The 19,940-nt window shown below is 30.5% G+C and overlaps 1 protein-coding gene across 1 annotated transcript in view; it reads left to right on the forward strand.

Moving 5' to 3' along the window:
- Nucleotides 1-19,940, forward strand: part of LOC127726614 (proto-oncogene tyrosine-protein kinase ROS-like) — an 89,653-nt gene that overhangs the window by 26,234 nt on the left and 43,479 nt on the right. The window contains exon 4 of the mRNA XM_052234032.1: nt 3,636-3,761. Coding sequence (XP_052089992.1) covers nt 3,636-3,761 — 126 coding nt within the window. The remainder of the gene's footprint in view (nt 1-3,635; nt 3,762-19,940) is intronic.

The raw sequence follows: 19,940 nt of genomic DNA on the forward strand, positions 1-19,940 counted from the left end.
ACTCATATTTTTAACAAATATTACATTTTCTTTGTTTGAGGACAACTTTTTGTCATATAATGACTTTGACTTATAGAAAAGTTTAACACACATTATGTAATAAACAGTATGCTTTCAAATTATCCTAAATTGCCCTGTCTGTGAATAAAATTATATTTTGGCTGGTTACAAATTGAAAACCACTTCATCAAAAACACATGTTTAACCAATGTTTTAATAGTAAACATTTTTGTCATACACAAAAAGATGTAAAAATGACCCAGATCAGGGAGTTAGGTTACTTTTTCCCACGGATGGTTATTGCTCTATCAGACCAAGAGGAAAAACATGTGTCACTGAGAAAAGATGTAAACAAACTTCAAACACGCCCCTCCCGCTAGCAGACTTAAGTATTATATAATTATTCTGCTCCTATATTGTCAACACTTAGGTAACTAAGTTCAATGGAGTATATTTTTTATTGGTTATTCCTGTGGTTTATTTTAAAAGTGTGCCTGCTGGAAGTTATAAACGTTGTTCCTATCTTTTGTTTTTGATAAAAGTTCATCTTTTTAATAGTTGGCTTTTGATTAGACTTTAGGGTCACAGCATATAATCTATAAAAGTGAATTTATGTTTTTTTTAAATTTGTCTTATTCATGTGAAAACAGTGTTTATTTTATTACTTCTTAATTTGAAAAAAGAGATCTTATCTTTGATTGAAATTTGTCTTTAAAAGTTAGATAATTTCTAAAGTTACGGCCCTTTTTAATAAGTGTGCTACATTAAAGCTGATTATGAAAAATTTATTTCCTTTTTAAAAGTTTTCTAATTTTCTTACTTTTCTTGTATACCACATTTGAATAAGTTTGCTTAAATTTCATCAAAAATATTTTTTTTCAAAACAAGCTCATTTGCACTTAAACTTCAAGCACCAAATACAGAAGAATAATCCCTTTTAGGTTGTTCTTCAAAGAAGTTATCTCCCTTTGAAAAACCTTTGATAAAATTTATCTTAGGAAGGTGGATTTACAGTTCAAAAAGTGTTTGCATTTTCTTCTAAATTAAGGCTGTAGTGTAGATAGGTTAAGTTTTTGTTCAAAAGTTGAATAAAAAATGCATAAAAAACCCAGTTTCTTTGAATCCAAGATGATTTAAACCAAATAAATAAATAATCCTCTTAATAAATTTTTTTGGTTTAAATCTTTTAAGGGTGTGAATTCATTTTTTTTTATGGACGACATTCTTGGTTCTTTTTAAGGAAAAAAATGGTTCACAGCCACTGGTGAATTTTCCTGGGCTATAAATTATATGATATCAAAAGTTGCCATATGTCTCAGATGTAATATGGTTTATTTAATGGAATGTCAGAATGGGAAATTAGTTATCAGATAAAAATCAAGTACAGAAAAGAAGATTTCTTATCATATTGACAATTTTTTGTGTGGAATTGTGTAAGCAACTTATGTAAATTGCTTACATCAATTTTGTGAGTTGCTTTTGGTCTTTAGTGAAAAATTGAGACTGGACATTTGGACTTGACCCATGGACTGGACTGGACTGTACTGTTTGACTGGAATGGAATGGACTTAACGATTTTTTCTTTCAAATTTGAAATCTTCATTCTTATAAATATGCAAATTTTATATCTTCTCTCAATTACGAAGTGGTAAAGTAGAGCTATAAATCTGTCAATGCAGGCTGATTAAAAGAATGATAATATTAGTTAACAAACAGATGTTTTAAAACAATTGAGTATGTAAACATAGGAGAGGTTGTTTTGTCCAATTATTATGTCTTGAGCCCCATTGTCACTATCAAAGTTTTCTTGTAGGAGTTTTCTTGGTCAAAGTTTTTGATTGATTAACTGTCAAACTAAGGCTTTTAACAAAACACTTTGACAGACTTGGATGGAATAGAATCTCATCTTATTTTTCTTGAAACTTGGATGGACTTGGATGGGAACTATCCAATCACAGAGCAGTTTTTTCTTTGACAACAGATGACATGACCAAGTTTACTTTTCTTTGACCAAGTTTTTGATGAAAAGCTTATAGTGACAACAGATGACTAAGCCCAATTAAGTTTTCCTGGTCAAAAGAAATCTTTGACCAAGTTAACTTTGATAGTGACAAGAGGCTTAAGTGGATGGTTATACAAATCTGATCAATCATGTTGCCAGTATGTCTTTTAAAATATGACATCATAAACCTTAAAGTGGTAATTTCTAAATGTCAATCAAAATTATATAAGAATAGAACACTCACAGTCATTGCTAAGTGATTATTTCAACTTTTTTAGTCTTCTCTAAAAAGGTATTCGAAAGTTTTTACTAAAAGTGCTTTGACATTTAACAAGCAGTTTACTCTTAATATGATTGAATTTATATATATATATATATATATATATATATCAATAAAAGCTTAATTATTGCTATTACCATTTTGTAAAGAATTTTTAAGTACATTCTTTGTAAAGATTTACAAATGTGAATAGAATATTCATTTTAATTGAAATGAAATGACATTGAAAATATTTTAAATAGATTTGAGACAAATTTAGAGATATCGCCCATACTTGTAGTGCTTTGCATACAAAATTGCTTGCAAAATAACTGATCAAAAGAAATCTAATGAAGGTTACAATAAACCATTACATTTTATGGGCACAGCCATTTTATGAAGATAACATGGTATTCAGAATTAAGAGTATGGCTAATCCTGATTGGTCGATATGTGCACCCGTTATTTTTTATTATTAGAGACTTCGTGCACTCTGCATTATACCAAAGGCAAAATAATATATTTTCTATAGCCCTAATGGAACTGAGATGTCTTTTCAACGCTAGGATGAGAAACGTGTTTTTAAGTGCAAAAATGATAGGCAAGGGAGATAAGTACAAATTACGGTAAGAAAAGCCACCAAAAAATACTCTCCAAATAATTTTTCTTTGATTCTAGCAAGGTTTTGTTAAAAAAATCAACTTTCTAAAGTCTGTATCTCCAAAAAGGCTATCATTGTCGTGTTTATTGCAATCTGAAGACAATATGATATAGAGAATTTAATAAAAAATTGAATTAAGTAAAAAGATAAATAAAAAGAATAAAGAATTTTTAATCCCATACCCTATCTTTAAAATTATAGTTATAAGCATTTCTTTAACTGTATTATGCAAACGAGATTTTAGTTTTAATTGCAGTGTCATATGTATGAACTAGCTTGTAGTTAGGGACTTTATTTTTTATCAGAGAAAGAAAATTTGGTTTTGAAATCTCTTGATTGACTTTGGGCCAGACAGGTTACTTTCATTTTATTTCATTTTGCTTTAGTTTGATTGATTGTTGGTGTCTAACACCACTTTCAGCAATATTGGCTATATTGTGGCGGTCAGTCTTTATTGGTGGAAGAAGCTTTAGTGCCTGAGATTACCACCAACATTGGGCAGGAAATCTGACAACCCCTGTCAATCAAGATTAGATTTGAACCCACAACGCACATGTTGGGTTTGAACCCACAACCTCGGTGTTGACAGGCTAAAGAAACAGAGGATGTACAACATAGACCTCACAGCCACGGAGGCCTCACAGCCACCGAGGCCTCACATGCATTTAACTTTATCAGTTGAATTGAAATTTTAATTTATTTTCTACTTTCAGTGTTGAAAAATGATGTGTACTTAGTTCTGGCTGAAAACAACAAAGTTATAAAGCAGGAGATGACAGAGTTTTTCTCCAGTCCCCAGACCATACATAAAACACTTAATGCCTCGGATCTTATAAAAGGTATGTATAGTCAAACTTGATTTAACCAAACCAAAGTAAAACTTAAACCTTTTCTCCATCTTAAACTTATATTGAGCACATGAAGTAGGAAATTCTTTCTGAAACAAATACCAAGTCATCACACCCTCAATACAATACATGCTATCAGCTATCAGTAGAGTTCTCGCAATCTTTTTTTCCCTGGTGGTCTTTGAAGAAAATCTGCTGGTCCACACTATTACTTCTATTGCAAAATACCGAAATTGTGTCAGTCCTTTGAAAATTTTGGTGGTCAAAACCTTCGGACCACCACTTTTCGAGAACTCTGTATCGGTGCTAATGATGCAATAGGTAAAATAGATCAAAATGTGCAGTACACAATTGCATATACATTGTATTGCAATGGCGGTCGGAACAGCTGAGAAAAATCTGCTGTACATTAATGGAAAACCAATTGTCTTTAATAGCAATTGTCGTCTGCTGTAACGATAGCTGGTTATAGGGTGTGGTTATTTAAATCTGGAAAACTTATATGAAATTGCACTTGTGAAATTATGAGTATAAGTGTCTTAATTAAGATTTATAAATCTTTATGATTTATTTGTTACAGCTTAAAACATAGATTTTATGATATCACTTAATTTTCTTTACCACAGAACTTTTTTGGTATGGTGCTGTTTATAAAGTTATCTATTTGTAGACACTCAGAATTTTCATGATACCTTTTGCTTAGTTTATTATGTGTATTTAAAGTCTGAAATTTGACATGAGAAAGGAAGAATTCGATTATTCGATTTTGGTTTTGTGTCCAAACTAGAACAAGCAAAACCAAGGATTGAGGGGGTTTAAATTAGTGTGAATTCAGTTTATGTGAACAATGTCAACATTGACAGAAAAACAATGGTCACAAATGGATTAAACGACTACACACGTTCTTATTTACATCATTTAGATTAGAAACAAATGCACTCTTAAGTGCCCGTCTTTGTAAGAATCAAGCAATTTAGAAAAATTTCAAAACATGACAGAAAAAAAAAAAACCCCACCAACCTAACCATTCTATTTTGAAGTTACCCTCATCTTGAGTTAGAATTGGAAGGTCTTTTGTTTCTGCGTGTCTGGTAATTTGAGAAATCTCTAGATAATTTTTGGTTAGAAAGATAGCAAATTACTGAGTTAGCTCCCCTTAATTTTTAATTTCTAATGCATTTCAACCAAATTATATCTTGAACTACCAGAAAAGGAAAAGGAAACGAATGTAATGATATATTCATGCACCATCATACAATTTGAACATAAATTAATGTCAACTTGAGTGGGTTTTTGTTTGTCATGTTTTCACCACTGCCAGATTCTTATATATAGGCAGATAGGGATTTAAAAGTACTATCTGAATTTTGTTTATCTTTTAAGAAGATAATCCATTTTCAATGGGTATTTTCTGATGATGCTGAATATACTATACTATTTATAGATATAAGAATACCCAAATGGATTGCCATCTTATATTTTTGTTTTCTGATGAGAGGATTTCATTTTTCCGTATGTGGCAAGGGATTTCATTTTCTAACAAAAAATAAACAGGCTTGATAGAAAGACATGTAAATCTCCTATTTTGTTGACATTGTTATTTAATGATTTCAGTTTTCGACATTTTTTATCTTTCATAAGAACAACTTTATTAGGGTATTGGGAGGGGGACAAAAATAGATAGGTTGTACAGGAGACGTTGAGACAATATTTGCTGACAATATGTCAAAGGGGCTTGCGTTTACTTTTAAGTACTAACATAGATATATATATAATATTGTTAAATGATTATTTAGTTATTCAAGATGGAAAAAAGATGGATAAATGATTAATGAAAAGAAAAGAGAGAGAAAGAAAGAAGGGAAAAAAACTTTGTAAAAGTTTTTAAATACAAAAAAAAAAGAAAAAAGAGAATTGTATTAAATTTTATAAAACATGGAAGAAAAAAGAGAGTTGATGGTACCAAATTATGTGGCAAAAAACGTAACAGGTATAAAACTGCAAATTGTATAATGTACAACTCTGATGCAATTCAGCGCTTCAGACACAGGAACTTTATAAAATGTTATTTTCACTTATGTATGATTGGTCCCTAAATTTAAAATAACAACATTTTCATAAATGAAGGATTCTTTCCAATAGATCATGTATCACATGAATAATATTTAAAAACATAGGTCTTGCTTGGCAATTTTTTTTCCTTTGTTTGTGAATTTCCAAAAGTTTTGGTCAATTATGGACAATTATGAACTCTGGATTGGCTATTGGGGAGTCTTACTTCAGTTCAAGTTTTACCAGACATTTTAGCACCCATTTCTGTCAGTCCTTTATTGAGCTAGTGCTGTCCCAATCTGAAAATATGTCATCTTGATAAGTTGAAAAATAATACAATTTCATTGTACATTTTACCAAATTGTTGATACTTATTTCATGGACTTTTGATCTAATTGCCTTAGAATACAAAAACAGAAAATTTCAAAAAAGTAACAAAAAAAAACCAAATAAATTTGAGAATGTTGAGTAGCTACCATATTACAAATAAAAAGTGAAAAAATATAAGTTGTATATAAGCGATAGGAATCCTGGTAGGTAAGCATATAAACTGCAATTATTTTCTGTTAAATAATAAGTCTTGCTGAAATATAGGTCATGGGCCAGTAAGCTAGGCAGTAAATTTAATTACTTAAGAAAAAAACTAGCTATGTAATTGTCTTTTAAGTGTGAACCTACATTATTTTTGAAAGATTCAAACTGGGAAACTTTCAATTATATAGGAGGTGCAAAAAGCTATTTGTAAATATTAAATAGCACTGCTATAAAAGCAAGTCTTTACAGACTTTATGTCATTCTTAAGTGAAAATATTGGAAATGTATCAGAATTTCTGATATTCCCCAAAGAAATTATTATTGTCTAAACATCTGAGTTAACTGACAGAGTTTGAACAGTTAAACTTGTTATAAGTAGACAAATTGTTTCTTGATTTGAACATTTGTGGGTGACATATTTCACTTTAGTTGTATGTATTAGATACACATTGAGAGCATTGACCAAGATATTATTGTCATTACAGAATGATAGTTTTCAATAAATTAGGAGGGGGGTCTTTCAGCCATTTGAACATATGCTATTGAAATAGCATCATAAATGCAGGGTATCTAATTTCAGTAATTCTATAAAGTATATAGCTCGTGCCAATTAGAATATAAAAGGTGTATATAAATATTACCAAAGAAACACCAGTTAAAGTGCAAAAACAAAATGTTTAGATATCATAAGATATCAAAGATATCAGGCTTTTAATTTGGATGCCAGACACATGCATGATTTATTTAAAAAGACTCATCAGTGACACTCAAATCAATAAAGTTCAATGGTCAAATCAATAAAGTTAAAAGGTCAAATCAATAAAGTTAAAAGGTCAAATCAAGTATGAAGTTGAAGAGCATTGAGGCCCCCTTCATTCCAAAAGGTTTTGTCAAATACAGATATTAAAGGCAATAAAATAGCTTTCAACATTGGAGTAAGAACATATTTTTGGCAGTTTGTCATATATACCTTTTGACTTATCTGTGACCTTGACCAAATTAAAAAAAAATAATTTGAAAGGCTTTTCCATCTAGAAAATCTACATTTTATATACCAGCCTCATTATATTTTTGACTGTTTGGTGCATTACCTTACATTGGTGTAAAAATAATTTGACTTTCTGCTCACCTTGACTGTTGACCTTCTACTCACCTTGACTGTTACCTATTATGTTTGGTTAAATGTTGACCTATTATGTTTGCATTTTAACCGTCAAATTTTTACTTTTGGCAATAAATAAAGTTTAACTAAAATGATTAAATTCAGTTGATTTTGTTTTTAATTTTAATTGGCTATAAAAATGTTTTTCTGAGCTATTTTATTAGGGTTTTAGGCAGCTTAAAGCCAAGGTCACCTTGGTATGGAAACAATGAAACTTTTAAAATAACAAAGTAAACAATTGTATCAAAATATTCTTTCTAATCCTAGCTGAGGCTAATAATCTCTTTTCTGGAATTTTATGACTTTTTTCTGTCAACATGACACAACACAAGAATAATATCACGATTGCTTATAATTACAAACATCTACAATATTTTTTACAGAACAGTCTGCAAAACATTTTTGAATAAAGGTCACATGTCCATTTTCTAGCTTTTGTTATTCAATGGAATTATGTTTCCTTTGCTTCATTTCACAAGACAATCTATGAAACTGACATTAGTAAAATTCTTTGAAAAGATTCACAGGAAGATGTAATTCTATGACATTATTAAAGATAACAGTCTTTATAGAATTGAGAATGGAAACCGGGGGAATATGTATGTTTCTTAAGACGTTGATGCTATTTTCTCAGCATGAATAAAGGACAGTGATATTCAATATTTGATTAGATCGTCACATTGAGTTTTCTCACCGTCACATGTCTCTATTGTTTTGGTGAAGTGTTAAGGTGTTTTTGCTTTCCTTTCATTAAAAAAAAATTATCTTTTATTCTGATTTCTCTATAAAATTGTTATTTTCTTGGTCATTGTACTTAGCAAAGACCAGTAAAATTCATCGTGGTCGTTAAAAAATAATGTTTTCTGAGAATGGGGCTACCTATAAGGAAATTGAGTATAAATTATGCACATTTTCTGCTTTAATACAAAAATTGATGACAATTTGTTAGAAATAAGGGAATAAAGAAAATCTACCATTTTGGAAAACATTGTCTGATTTTATTCCAGTTTCTGTAAGTATAGGTGAAAAGGAAGTACAAAGTTTTTCACATCCAAAATAATAGCAAGAAGTAAACTGATTTTCTGCTTCCATGTTAATAAGAAAAGAAAATTAAAATAGTGAGAACTAAATGTCAGTTATTTGTATAAAAGTATTGAGAAAGAGCTATCCCTAAAATAATGCAAGTGATGTTCTTCATTTTAAATTGTTTTGAAAAGTGTGGAATCATAAAGCATTCTTAAAAGAATAACATTTTTCAATAGATAAAAGCTGTGGCACCATGTGTATTTTGCAGGTTTATTTACACTCAAAGATGTTCAAAATTCAGGATTCAACATTTTTTCCCCCAGACATTTTATTAAAAACATGTGGAAGCAAAAAATGGTTCCATATTGTCGCCAATGTAAATATTTACCTACTTTAAACTATCATGCGTTTAGTTTGTCATGTCAGGTGTCTTAATTATTAGAATAAAAATTATTAAATGCACATGGAATATAAATTTTCTACATTTCTTTTGTTGATTTGAAGAGTTTAAAAAAAAACGATTAAATTTTTATGAATGGAAAATATTGAATGATATTTGATGAATAGCATGAAATTGATAACACTTGTTCGTGTGATTTTGACAAACAGTTTAAAAAAAGGACTTAAATATTTGATGAAGAGCTGTTTTGTTTTTAGCCACAAGCTATGTAATTTGGTATCATTGACTCATTAATTATTAGTTTCTGTCAACAAATATTGTATTTCATGTATTGAATGACTTCTGGGAATAAGCTAAGTATTTCAAAATATTTTCAAAAGCAGCAGATCACAGCTATTTTGATTTATAATAATTCAATATAACATTTACTACAAATAATACTTATTTGTTGAAATTGGCAGAAATATTGGCATCTGTAGTCAGGAGTATTCTTACTGTAGGTCTACTCTTTTATGAATGTATGGCTCTTTGGGGTTGTCCCTATTGCCTCAAGAGGATTATGGGTAATCTCATTGTATGTACACCAAAATGAAAATAATTTTATGTCATTAGTTGAATTTCCATTGTTTATTACATATTCAACCAATCATAACATTTTGGTGCACGCGTTTGAAAATATTACCCAGAATGCTTTAGATTCTGAAACGGCAAATTAGCAATCAGCAGTCGACAATTATTTGTAAGCTAATGATCATATGGTCCGAGTACACAGTTATTTCGTAGTGCATTTCTTTTAGACAATAAATGAAAATTAAAAAAATCCCACCTGCGCTTTCTCAATAATATTTTTACAGTGTGTTGTACTACTTTTGGGACAAATTATATCAAAATTATAGAAAACTTCATCGGCTCTAACTCAAAATATGGACAATTTCATGTTAAGGGGGTCTTCAAATCTTTTGACAGCTTCCGAAGTGCTAATTTTTAACATTTTTCAGCTGGACCAAATCACTACTTTACTTTAAAATTCATGACCCAAATTTTTTTACAGTGTCATTTCACCCCCCTACTTACTATTTGAGTCATAAAACATGGAGAAATAAATTTGGAAGGGGTATAAAAAAAATTGACAAGTAACACACTGTCCACACTAGGGACTATATTCGTGGACAACGAAAATCAAAGGACGATAACTGTGTACCCGGACCTAATAGGGTAGAAAAAGTTGACCAATCTTAATGAAACTTGGTATGATCAAAGCTTAATAAATTATAAGACTGCTTACAAAGTTTCATGGCAATAGGATATATATTATAGACAATATGACTAATTCTATATTCAACTTTGCGTGTTAAATTTAGACGTTAAAATTGAAAATTTTCAACTACCAACATTTGGGGCTTAAAAAATAAAAATATTGCAAAAGAATACTTTTGAAATGCCTTAATATATTATGTATTATGTATTAAAAGCAATAGAGTACTCATTTGATTTATCAGACTTATCATAATTATTAAAAAGTCAAATTTATATGAGCCTGTGGCTAAAAATGGAGGTTTTCCAATGAAGGGGGGCCTTACATGAAGATGTAATATTTTCCAGCAATTTTAAATTTGTAAAGCTTTTTGGTTATAATTAATCCTTACATATGTATTTTATGTACTTTAAATGGAAAGAAAACTTACAAATAACATATCACATTAGTTTAAAAGGGTCTTAGGCCAAGTAAGACTGAAAATAATTTAGGGTCAATTTAGGCCGTATCACATATTTACATTTAAAAATGCATATTGAAGCTATAGGAAATAAAATTTTGTGTCTTTTCTATCATTTCTATGCTCAGGTGACATGATACAATAAATCTGAGCACAAAAAGACTCTTGCATTCAACTTTTTTTGCAGACAGTATGGTCTAATACAAAGATTTTTCACTTTTTAGTGAAAAACATGCATGCAATTTTAGTCTCAACAGGCTTATATTTGAACCACTTGCTATCCTACAGAAGAAAAGAAAGATATTATGTGACATAAAACAGGTACAAAAGACATTGTTAAGTGCTTTTTATACAAATTTAGTGAGGTCTTTATAATGGACTTCAACTTTTATGTTCCAAGCTCCTCACATTTAACTTGATCCAAACAGGGCGTTAGACGAGGATCATATATACAACACATTTTGCACAAATTGTCCAAGATAATCTTCTTTTCTGTAGATTCAGAGTTCACAAATGAGTAATACAACTGGATTGAAGCATAGAAACACAAATATTGACACATAAAAACCTGTCAGATAGAAAGTCAGAATGCCACTTATGCATCAAAATTGAAAAAGCTATGAAATGCTTATTTTGACCATAAAATGCCAAAATTGGTCATTTTTGCAGAAATTCTATCAAATAAAAGTTTAAATCCTTTAGTTTTATGCTATTTGATAAATTGACACCATTAAATCATTCAGGGAAGTTGCCAAAGTACAGATTCTATATTTCCTGATTTCACCTCTTAGGTCCGAGTACACAGTTATTTCGTAGTGCATTTCTTTTAGACAATAAATGAAAATTAAAAAAATCCCACCTGCGCTTTCTCAATAATATTTTTACAGTGTGTTGTACTACTTTTGGGACAAATTATATCAAAATTATAGAAAACTTCATCGGCTCTAACTCAAAATATGGACAATTTCATGTTAAGGGGGTCTTCAAATCTTTTGACAGCTTCCGAAGTGCTAATTTTTAACATTTTTCAGCTGGACCAAATCACTACTTTACTTTAAAATTCATGACCCAAATTTTTTTACAGTGTCATTTCACCCCCCTACTTACTATTTGAGTCATAAAACATGGAGAAATAAATTTGGAAGGGGTATAAAAAAAATTGACAAGTAACACACTGTCCACACTAGGGACTATATTCGTGGACAACGAAAATCAAAGGACGATAACTGTGTACCCGGACCATATAAGTGGTCAGTTCTATATTATACCCTCACTCAAAGATTGGAGGAATTATTGCACTCATCTTGTCTATCTGTCTGTTCCTTTCTATGTCTGTCTGTCCATCTAAAAATAGATACTACATATCAGAATGACTTCAAATTTGGTAGCTGCTTGATAGTGATGATGATCACTTGTAAGAGGGTCTGGAGGGCGGGGGGTGGTTCCTTCATTTTAATTTTTTAGGCCATTTTCTCTATTCTTTATACTTTTTCCCTATTATTCTCTTTTATTTATATTTTAGCACCTCATTATTCTCTATTCTTTATTTTTTTTATTCATTATTCTCCATTCTGTAACCCCCCATCCACACCCACTTGTAATGTGGGAGCACTTTTGGGATCTGTCAGCCAACTACTTCCTGTTTACCAATTTCTTTTGACAATTGAAGTTAAATTTTTTCGTCACACATTTCTGCAGTACTGTAATCCACAGAATGACTTATTTGGTCAGCAGCTTGAAAGTTATAAGTTGTAAGATCTGAGTGCTTTTCGAATCTTTTGTAAAGCTACATCCTGTTTTCCCATTCTTTGCATTGCCATTGGTATGCTTAGCACAACAATGCCTGTATTCTTGTTGATTCTATTAAGAGCTATTTAAAACTGTTAATTATTGAAACCAAAGCTACGCGGATGGATTTCAGGTAAATTTTAGTTGAAGTTTAAAAATATACTAAACACATGAATTTGGATAATAACAATACCGATTTTTGAATAGCTGTATGGAAAAATTAATATTTAATTGACCAACAATTACCCGGTTACAGCGAAATCTCTAAATCGTCTATGGCATGGAATCTAAAACCACTTTTTTGAAATTATATCTTGTATTATTTTTTTTTTCAATAATTATGTCATTAACAAGCTTCAGGGTAAACATGTGCATTTAAAATGAAGTTATTTATTATATTTTAAGTATTTGTATATTATGTTTTATTTACAAGGACGAAAGGTTATTTATGAGATTGCTGAAAGTTTGACAGGTAACTATGGAAACATGACATTTCGTAGTCATCATCATCTTCATCAGTTGTTGTTTGTTGTTGTACCAGAATTTTGGATTGTGGTGATTTGAGGCTCCATAGGCTGAATCAAATAATAAAATGATGTAAAATATCGAAACAAAAAAAAATTTAAAGGATTTGCCTTAAAAACCTTCTTTTTATGGAAAATTAATACTTTTTGGTTTCTAACTCAGAATCATTATTGGAAAATCAGAATGGGTGCATCCTTGGTTAATTTAGGTGTTTACAATTCTTGTAAGCCACTGAAGAATCATGTATGCACATAAACAACAACAACCTGCCTCCTTCACTTTGATTGACAGCCTCTATGGAGTCTCTTATTTTGAGGAAGACCTGTGTCTCTGTGTACTAGAGTGATATTAAAGATTCTGTCAGCTTCAATCCATTTTCAGCACTGAAATGACACAGAACGATGTGTATAATTAAATAATATAAAATATCTGATTATGTTTTGATTCCAGCTGACAAGGCATCTAATTAAATCATTGTAGTACATTTATTTTTCTTGATTTACAGATTTGTTAATCTTGTTGTTATTTCCTTTTATCATTATTGATATTTTTAGTTTATGTACAATCATTTATTGTTTTTATTATATCTCCAGAAATTGTCAACACATACAGTTGAGTATATGGTATTAACCCTACAAATGATATTGAAGCTTTTAAATTTAAATATACCAATGAATTGCAGTAAGATGTTTAAGTTTAACCCAAGAGTTAACTTTTTATAACAGAAAAAAGATTTAGATAAACATATGCAACAATTTATATTATACTCATTGTGAATACTTTGTTTTTAATGTGATTGCTCATGGATTTTTGTCTGCTTGAAGCTACTTAATGTCCATGCAATCTTTTTAAAGTACAAAGTTCAGTTTATTGTACAATAATAAATGACAAATTTTTATTTTCATTATTTTAATGACTATGTTTTAATGTTTACACATTAGAGGTGTTGATATTTTTTAAATGTTTACTTTTTCATGAGGTAAATCATATCCTCTTATAAGCCTCCAAAATCTTCAAGTTATCCTTTTCTTGTTGACTTATTTTGCTTTCATTCTGTCTAAACAAGGAATTATTTGAATCTGGAATAATTTTGAATTCTGGAAAATTGATTAGAAATGTATGATGAAAACTAACCCAACTAAATAGGGTTAGCCATGCGTGCATGGCTAAAGTTAATTTTACTTTCACTATCATTTCAGTATGAACTAACTAACCCACCTTAGCCATGCGCGCATGGCTAACCCTATTTAGTTGGGTTAGTTTTCATCATATATTTCTCATCAATTTTCCAGAATTCAAAATTATTCCAGATTCAAATAATTCCTTGTTTCTACGAGAAGTATAGACTTCAAAATGAAAGCTTATCATTAAGAAAAGCATATTAGTTTTAATCAAGGAAGGAAGGAAGGAAATTGAAAAAAAAACAAGACATGAACAGAAAGTAGAAAGACGAATTTTAAAAATTAGTCAGAGAAATAGTTAACTTTTAATCATTATTTCATTAACATTTTGTCTTAGAATTCTGCATCAACATGCAACAATGAGTCAGATAATACCAGGTGTTGTTCAAACTGAACAATCCTTGTTTCTCACTCGAGCGTGAAATTTAAGAATGTTAAAGATCTTAATTATGCTAAACCATAATTAAACTGGTGTAAAAATGGAATCTTTAATGAAAAATTCAGTAAAGGAGGAGCTGGATGCTGTCTTATGAGACTATTAAAGTACAGGTGCATTATGCAATCAAATTACCTGTTCTAATGTTAATTACTTTAATTATCTTACAACTTTGATGTCTGCTCAATAAAGGCTTAATCCATTGAAGTCAAGCTATTCTAGGTATCTTTTATAGTCAAACGAGAAAAAAATACCATATATATACATGTGTGTTGACATTTTCTGATAATTTTTTAATTATTATTCATTGTTCATTATCTGTAATAGTCATTGTCATATCTTAATACAGTTATTACTTATGTATTGAAAATATTCCTATAACATTTTTAGGAGGTAAACTTGCGTACAGGATATAATATTAATTTTATAAGTCACTGGTACAGTTTTGTCAGCTATTTCTATAAAAATATTCATATGCTTTTAAATAACGCATTGATAGATTATTATTTATCTGTTTCACATAATTGCTTTAAAAGTATTGATGAAAAAGCCAGTATTACAATCGCATTACTGATTTTAGTGAGTTATCTCCCTTAAATTAATTCAAAGACATTATCATTCATTATGTATGTTGCCAACCAATGAAAAGAGTTGAACCCTTATGTTCCCTAGGTATTGATATTTCCTTGGTATTCCATGTTCGAAACAGACTTAAAACATTTCAATGTCAAATTGAACTTGGTATAGAAATTTCAGAAATATTCATGCTTTATTGTTTTTGCCCAAAAATGATGAAAAATGTATAAATTGATTAAAAATTGACACATTATTTGAAAGTTATGATCCTTTCTCCACCAGAAAACGCCTCAAAATGAAAGTTTTGAGATTGGACCAAAAATGGTCCTTAATGAACCCTACTCCTTCATCACACACAAAATATAGAACATTGACCTTAAATTGACCTTTGAATAGGTATTGCATTGCAAAATCGATCTTATATTCCAGGGTGTACGTGAAAATTATAAACTTCAACATGACTTAAAATTTTGTCTTGACCATTTAGTTAAATTTGACTCTACTGTTGATTTGTACTATGTGAAGACGCTGGTTTTATTTAATTTACACGTCGATTAGACTTTCATAAATGATTGGTTGGTCAGGTAAATTTCATACAGTTACTTTCCAAATTGACTTGAATTTTCATTGCTATTTTGTTATTCTGATTGTCCTTTAAGTAGACCCGAGATACTGCAGTTTATCAGTAATTATTTGGTAGAAATTAATTTTCTAGTTACATTTCATGTTTTTTTTTTATATACAAATAAATAGTCACAGGATTCCATATTTTATTGTGAGAAACAATTAATGTCATATTTCTGGGTTATTATTACTGTCCTAGTTTTAAGTCTGTGCTCACTTGATTCTAGAAGAATCAAACAGTTTGGTTAAATAATTTTCAGTTGTGCAAATTTTTACAATTCTGTGAGAAGTAAACAATTTGTATCTACATGATGTTTTCATTTGTAATAACCAAACAAGAAAATTAAGTCAAGAGATTGCAAGATGCTTTAATTTCATAATGATTAAGTTAAATGACTTTTTGCAATTTACGTTATCAACTTTTAAAGCAATATTTTCATTATGAGTAAAATATCCCTGAAATTTCTATACTGTACATTTAGAAAACAGGTTATTTCAAAATTGTTTGGTCAGTTGTAGAGATATGGATTCATATGTTTTCAATACACCCAGCTGAGGGGAAACTAATGGCATATAGTGATATCACAGTACAATAAAACTAGAGAGACTATAAATTGGGGGCAATTAAAAACCGTAAATCATGGTGGACTTTTCTTTTTTGAAGCAAATTTGAGCCACTGTCCACAAAGTGCTGCACAGGATACTAAAAATGGAGCAATGTGAGCCACACCAAGAACACGGATAAATTCAAATTTTCCGATCAATTTCTTAAGTCTTAAGAACTTTTCATTTTTGGTGTGTTTACAGTCCTATTCAAACTGTACAAACTTTCGTAGGTATTTGTATCATAATAAACTTGGCAGAAAGAAGAAAATCTTTTGACATCAATAGTCAGAACTCGTTAGAAGGGTAAATCCATAAAGATCAAGTTATACACAAATCATCATAATTGATGCAATATATACAACACTCTGGGTTTAATTAATCCTGTTATAAAGAGGTTTTTTTTAGGTTCTAATTAATTGTTTGCACAAAAGAAATCGTGTTATGATAATATGTTCATTAGGAAGAGAGAAAAATTTATTTTCGTAGCTGATAGATAAAGGAATCTATTTTTGTTTGTAGAGCAACAGAATATTGGACAATTTTACTGATATTTCTAAATTGGTAAATTATTGTCCCACAGAATTAAATTGATATGATTTTAAGGACAGAGGGGTGCATATTAAGGACAGGTGGGATCACCACTCCTTTTGACAAGCTAGGACACAGTACATAAATACATAAATTATGAACATTTTTGTGTTTTGATAATTGACTAATCTTGTACTATATCAGCCAAATGTCAAAACTTTCAAACTCTCGGAATGGGTCCTTTTAGGTGGCCTGACAAGACAAAATTTCTGCCCTAATCAAACATCATCCTCTTTTAACCCAGTGGCTGCCAAAATATCCTGCACTTTGTTCTGGTTTGACCATTATGCAGAAGGTTACCTATTGGATTATTTGTTAATTTGTTCTCCCTCAAAAATGCATGAAATATTTGCCATTGAAAGCTTTAAGCAAGCAACAACTGTTACAATCAAAACTTTCTTTGTACACCAGTTTTCATTAGCTCTTTGTTGCAAGACAAAATTTCTGCCGCTATCAAAAATGATCCTCTTCCCCCCCCCCCCCCCCCCCCCAAAAAAAAAATACAACAGTTACAATTGAAGCTATCTTTTTACACCTGTTTTAATTAGCTCTCATGGCAATACATTACACTAGTACTATAACATTTTATTTCAAATAAATCACCATCCTCTTTAGAATATCGTCTGTCATGTTGATATAAACAGTCATATAAATTGTCTCTAATTAGTCAAAAGTTCTTTGGCAATTCTTGCTGTAAATTTTGGTCAATGATATTAAAGTGTTGAAAGATGTGACTATAATTATAGCAATGCAGGAATTGTCAAAAATGAGGAATTGGGGATAATAATATAAACAACAAATTTTTCAACAAATTAATATCATCTGTCAATGTTTCATACTGTTAATCTCATTTTCTTTTCCATTGTGGAGGATAATGGAAGAATTGAAAAATTGGCTCACATTTGTACTTTTCCTTTGTGTAAAAATATTTTATTCCACCTTATATACTGTGGATATTCTACCTTATATACTGTGGATATTCCACCTTATGTACTGTGGATATTCCACCTTATGAACTGTGGATATTCCACCTTATGTACTGTGGATATTCCACCTTATGTACTGTGGATATTCTACCTTATATACTGTGGATATTCCACCTTATATACTGTGGATATTCTACCTTATATACTGTGGATATTCCACCTTATGTACTGTGGATATTCCACCTTATATACTGTGGATATTCCACATTATGTACTGTGGATATTCCACCTTATGAACTGTGGATATTCCACCTTATGTACTGTGGATATTCCACCTTATGTACTGTGGATATTCTACCTTATATACTGTGGATATTCCACCTTATATACTGTGGATATTCTACCTTATATACTGTGGATATTCCACCTTATGTACTGTGGATATTCCACCTTATGTACTGTGGATATTCCACATTATGTACTGTGGATATTCCACATTATATACTGTGGATATTCCACCTTTATATGTACTGTGGATATTCCACCTTATGTACTGTGGATATTCTACCTTATGTACTGTGGATATTCCACCTTATATACTGTGGATATTCTACCTTATGTACTGTGGATATTCCACCTTATATACTGTGGATATTCCACCTTATGTACTGTGGATATTCCACCTTATGTACTGTGGATATTCCACCTTATGTACTGTAGATTTTCCACCTTATGTACTGTAGATATTCCACCTTTATATGTACTGTGGATATTCCACCTTATGTACTGTGGATATTCTACCTTATGTACTGTGGATATTCCACCTTATATACTGTGGATATTCCACCTTATATACTGTGGATATTCCACCTTTATATGCACTGTGGATATTCCACATTATGTGCTGTGGATATTCCACCTTATGTGCTGTGGATATTCCACCTTTTGTACTTTGGATATTCCACTTTATGTACTGTGGATATTCCACCTTATGTGCTGTGGATATTCCACCTTATGTACTTTGGATATTCCACCTTATGTGCTGTGGATATTCCACCTTATGTACTGTGGATATTCCACCTTATGTACTTTGGATATTCCACCTTATGTGCTATGGATATTCCACCTTATGTACTTTGGATATTCCACCTTATGTACTGTGGATATTCCACCTTATGTACTTTGGATATTCCACCTTATGTACTGTGGATATTCCACCTTATGTGCTGTGGATATTCCACCTTATGTACTGTGGATATTCCACCTTATGTACTGTGGATATTCCACCTTATGTACTGTGGATATTCCACCTTTATGTGTACTGTGGAAATTCCACTTTATATGTACTGTGGATATTCCACCTTTATATGTACTGTGGATATTCCACCTTATGTACTGTGGATATTCCACCTTTATATGTACTGTGGATATTCCACCTTTATATGTACTGTGGATTAACTATTAATCGTTAGACACCAACATTTTTGGATTTCGTTGGTAAGGAGCCATGCATTTAAATGTTCAACAAAGTACAAATGTTCTATAGGTTTGTATGCAGACTTTTGAAACACCACAAAATCAAAAATCCACAAAAATACAATTTTCTCCCAATCCACGAAAATTGGTACCCATGAAAATTATTGATTCCTCAGTAGTAAAGTTATAAAACTGTTTTCTTTTCTGACCAATCCATTGACATTTATTTCAGTATATTTTATAATCCTACCGTGCTTAATAAAAATTAATAAAAACGTAACTTTATCCATTTAAAATCAATTTCTTCATCAACCTAAAAATTTATGTACGTGACATTTGTGATAACCCATTAATTTATATTCTCATCACAAATTTAATGATAATTAAAATTTGACAAATGACTGCTTTTAATGTCTACTCTCATAAGACGAATTTACCATTGATTACTGGCTTGTGAACACGTTTCCTCTACAGAAAGGTCACTCAGTTCTTGAATTCTAAGAATAATTTTTTGCTATGATGGATTCAAAAAATTTAAATTAAAAGTACAATAAA

This window comes from Mytilus californianus, unplaced genomic scaffold (genome assembly GCF_021869535.1).
Source record: "Mytilus californianus isolate M0D057914Y unplaced genomic scaffold, xbMytCali1.0.p SCAF_18, whole genome shotgun sequence".
NCBI lineage: Eukaryota > Metazoa > Mollusca > Bivalvia > Mytilida > Mytilidae > Mytilus > Mytilus californianus.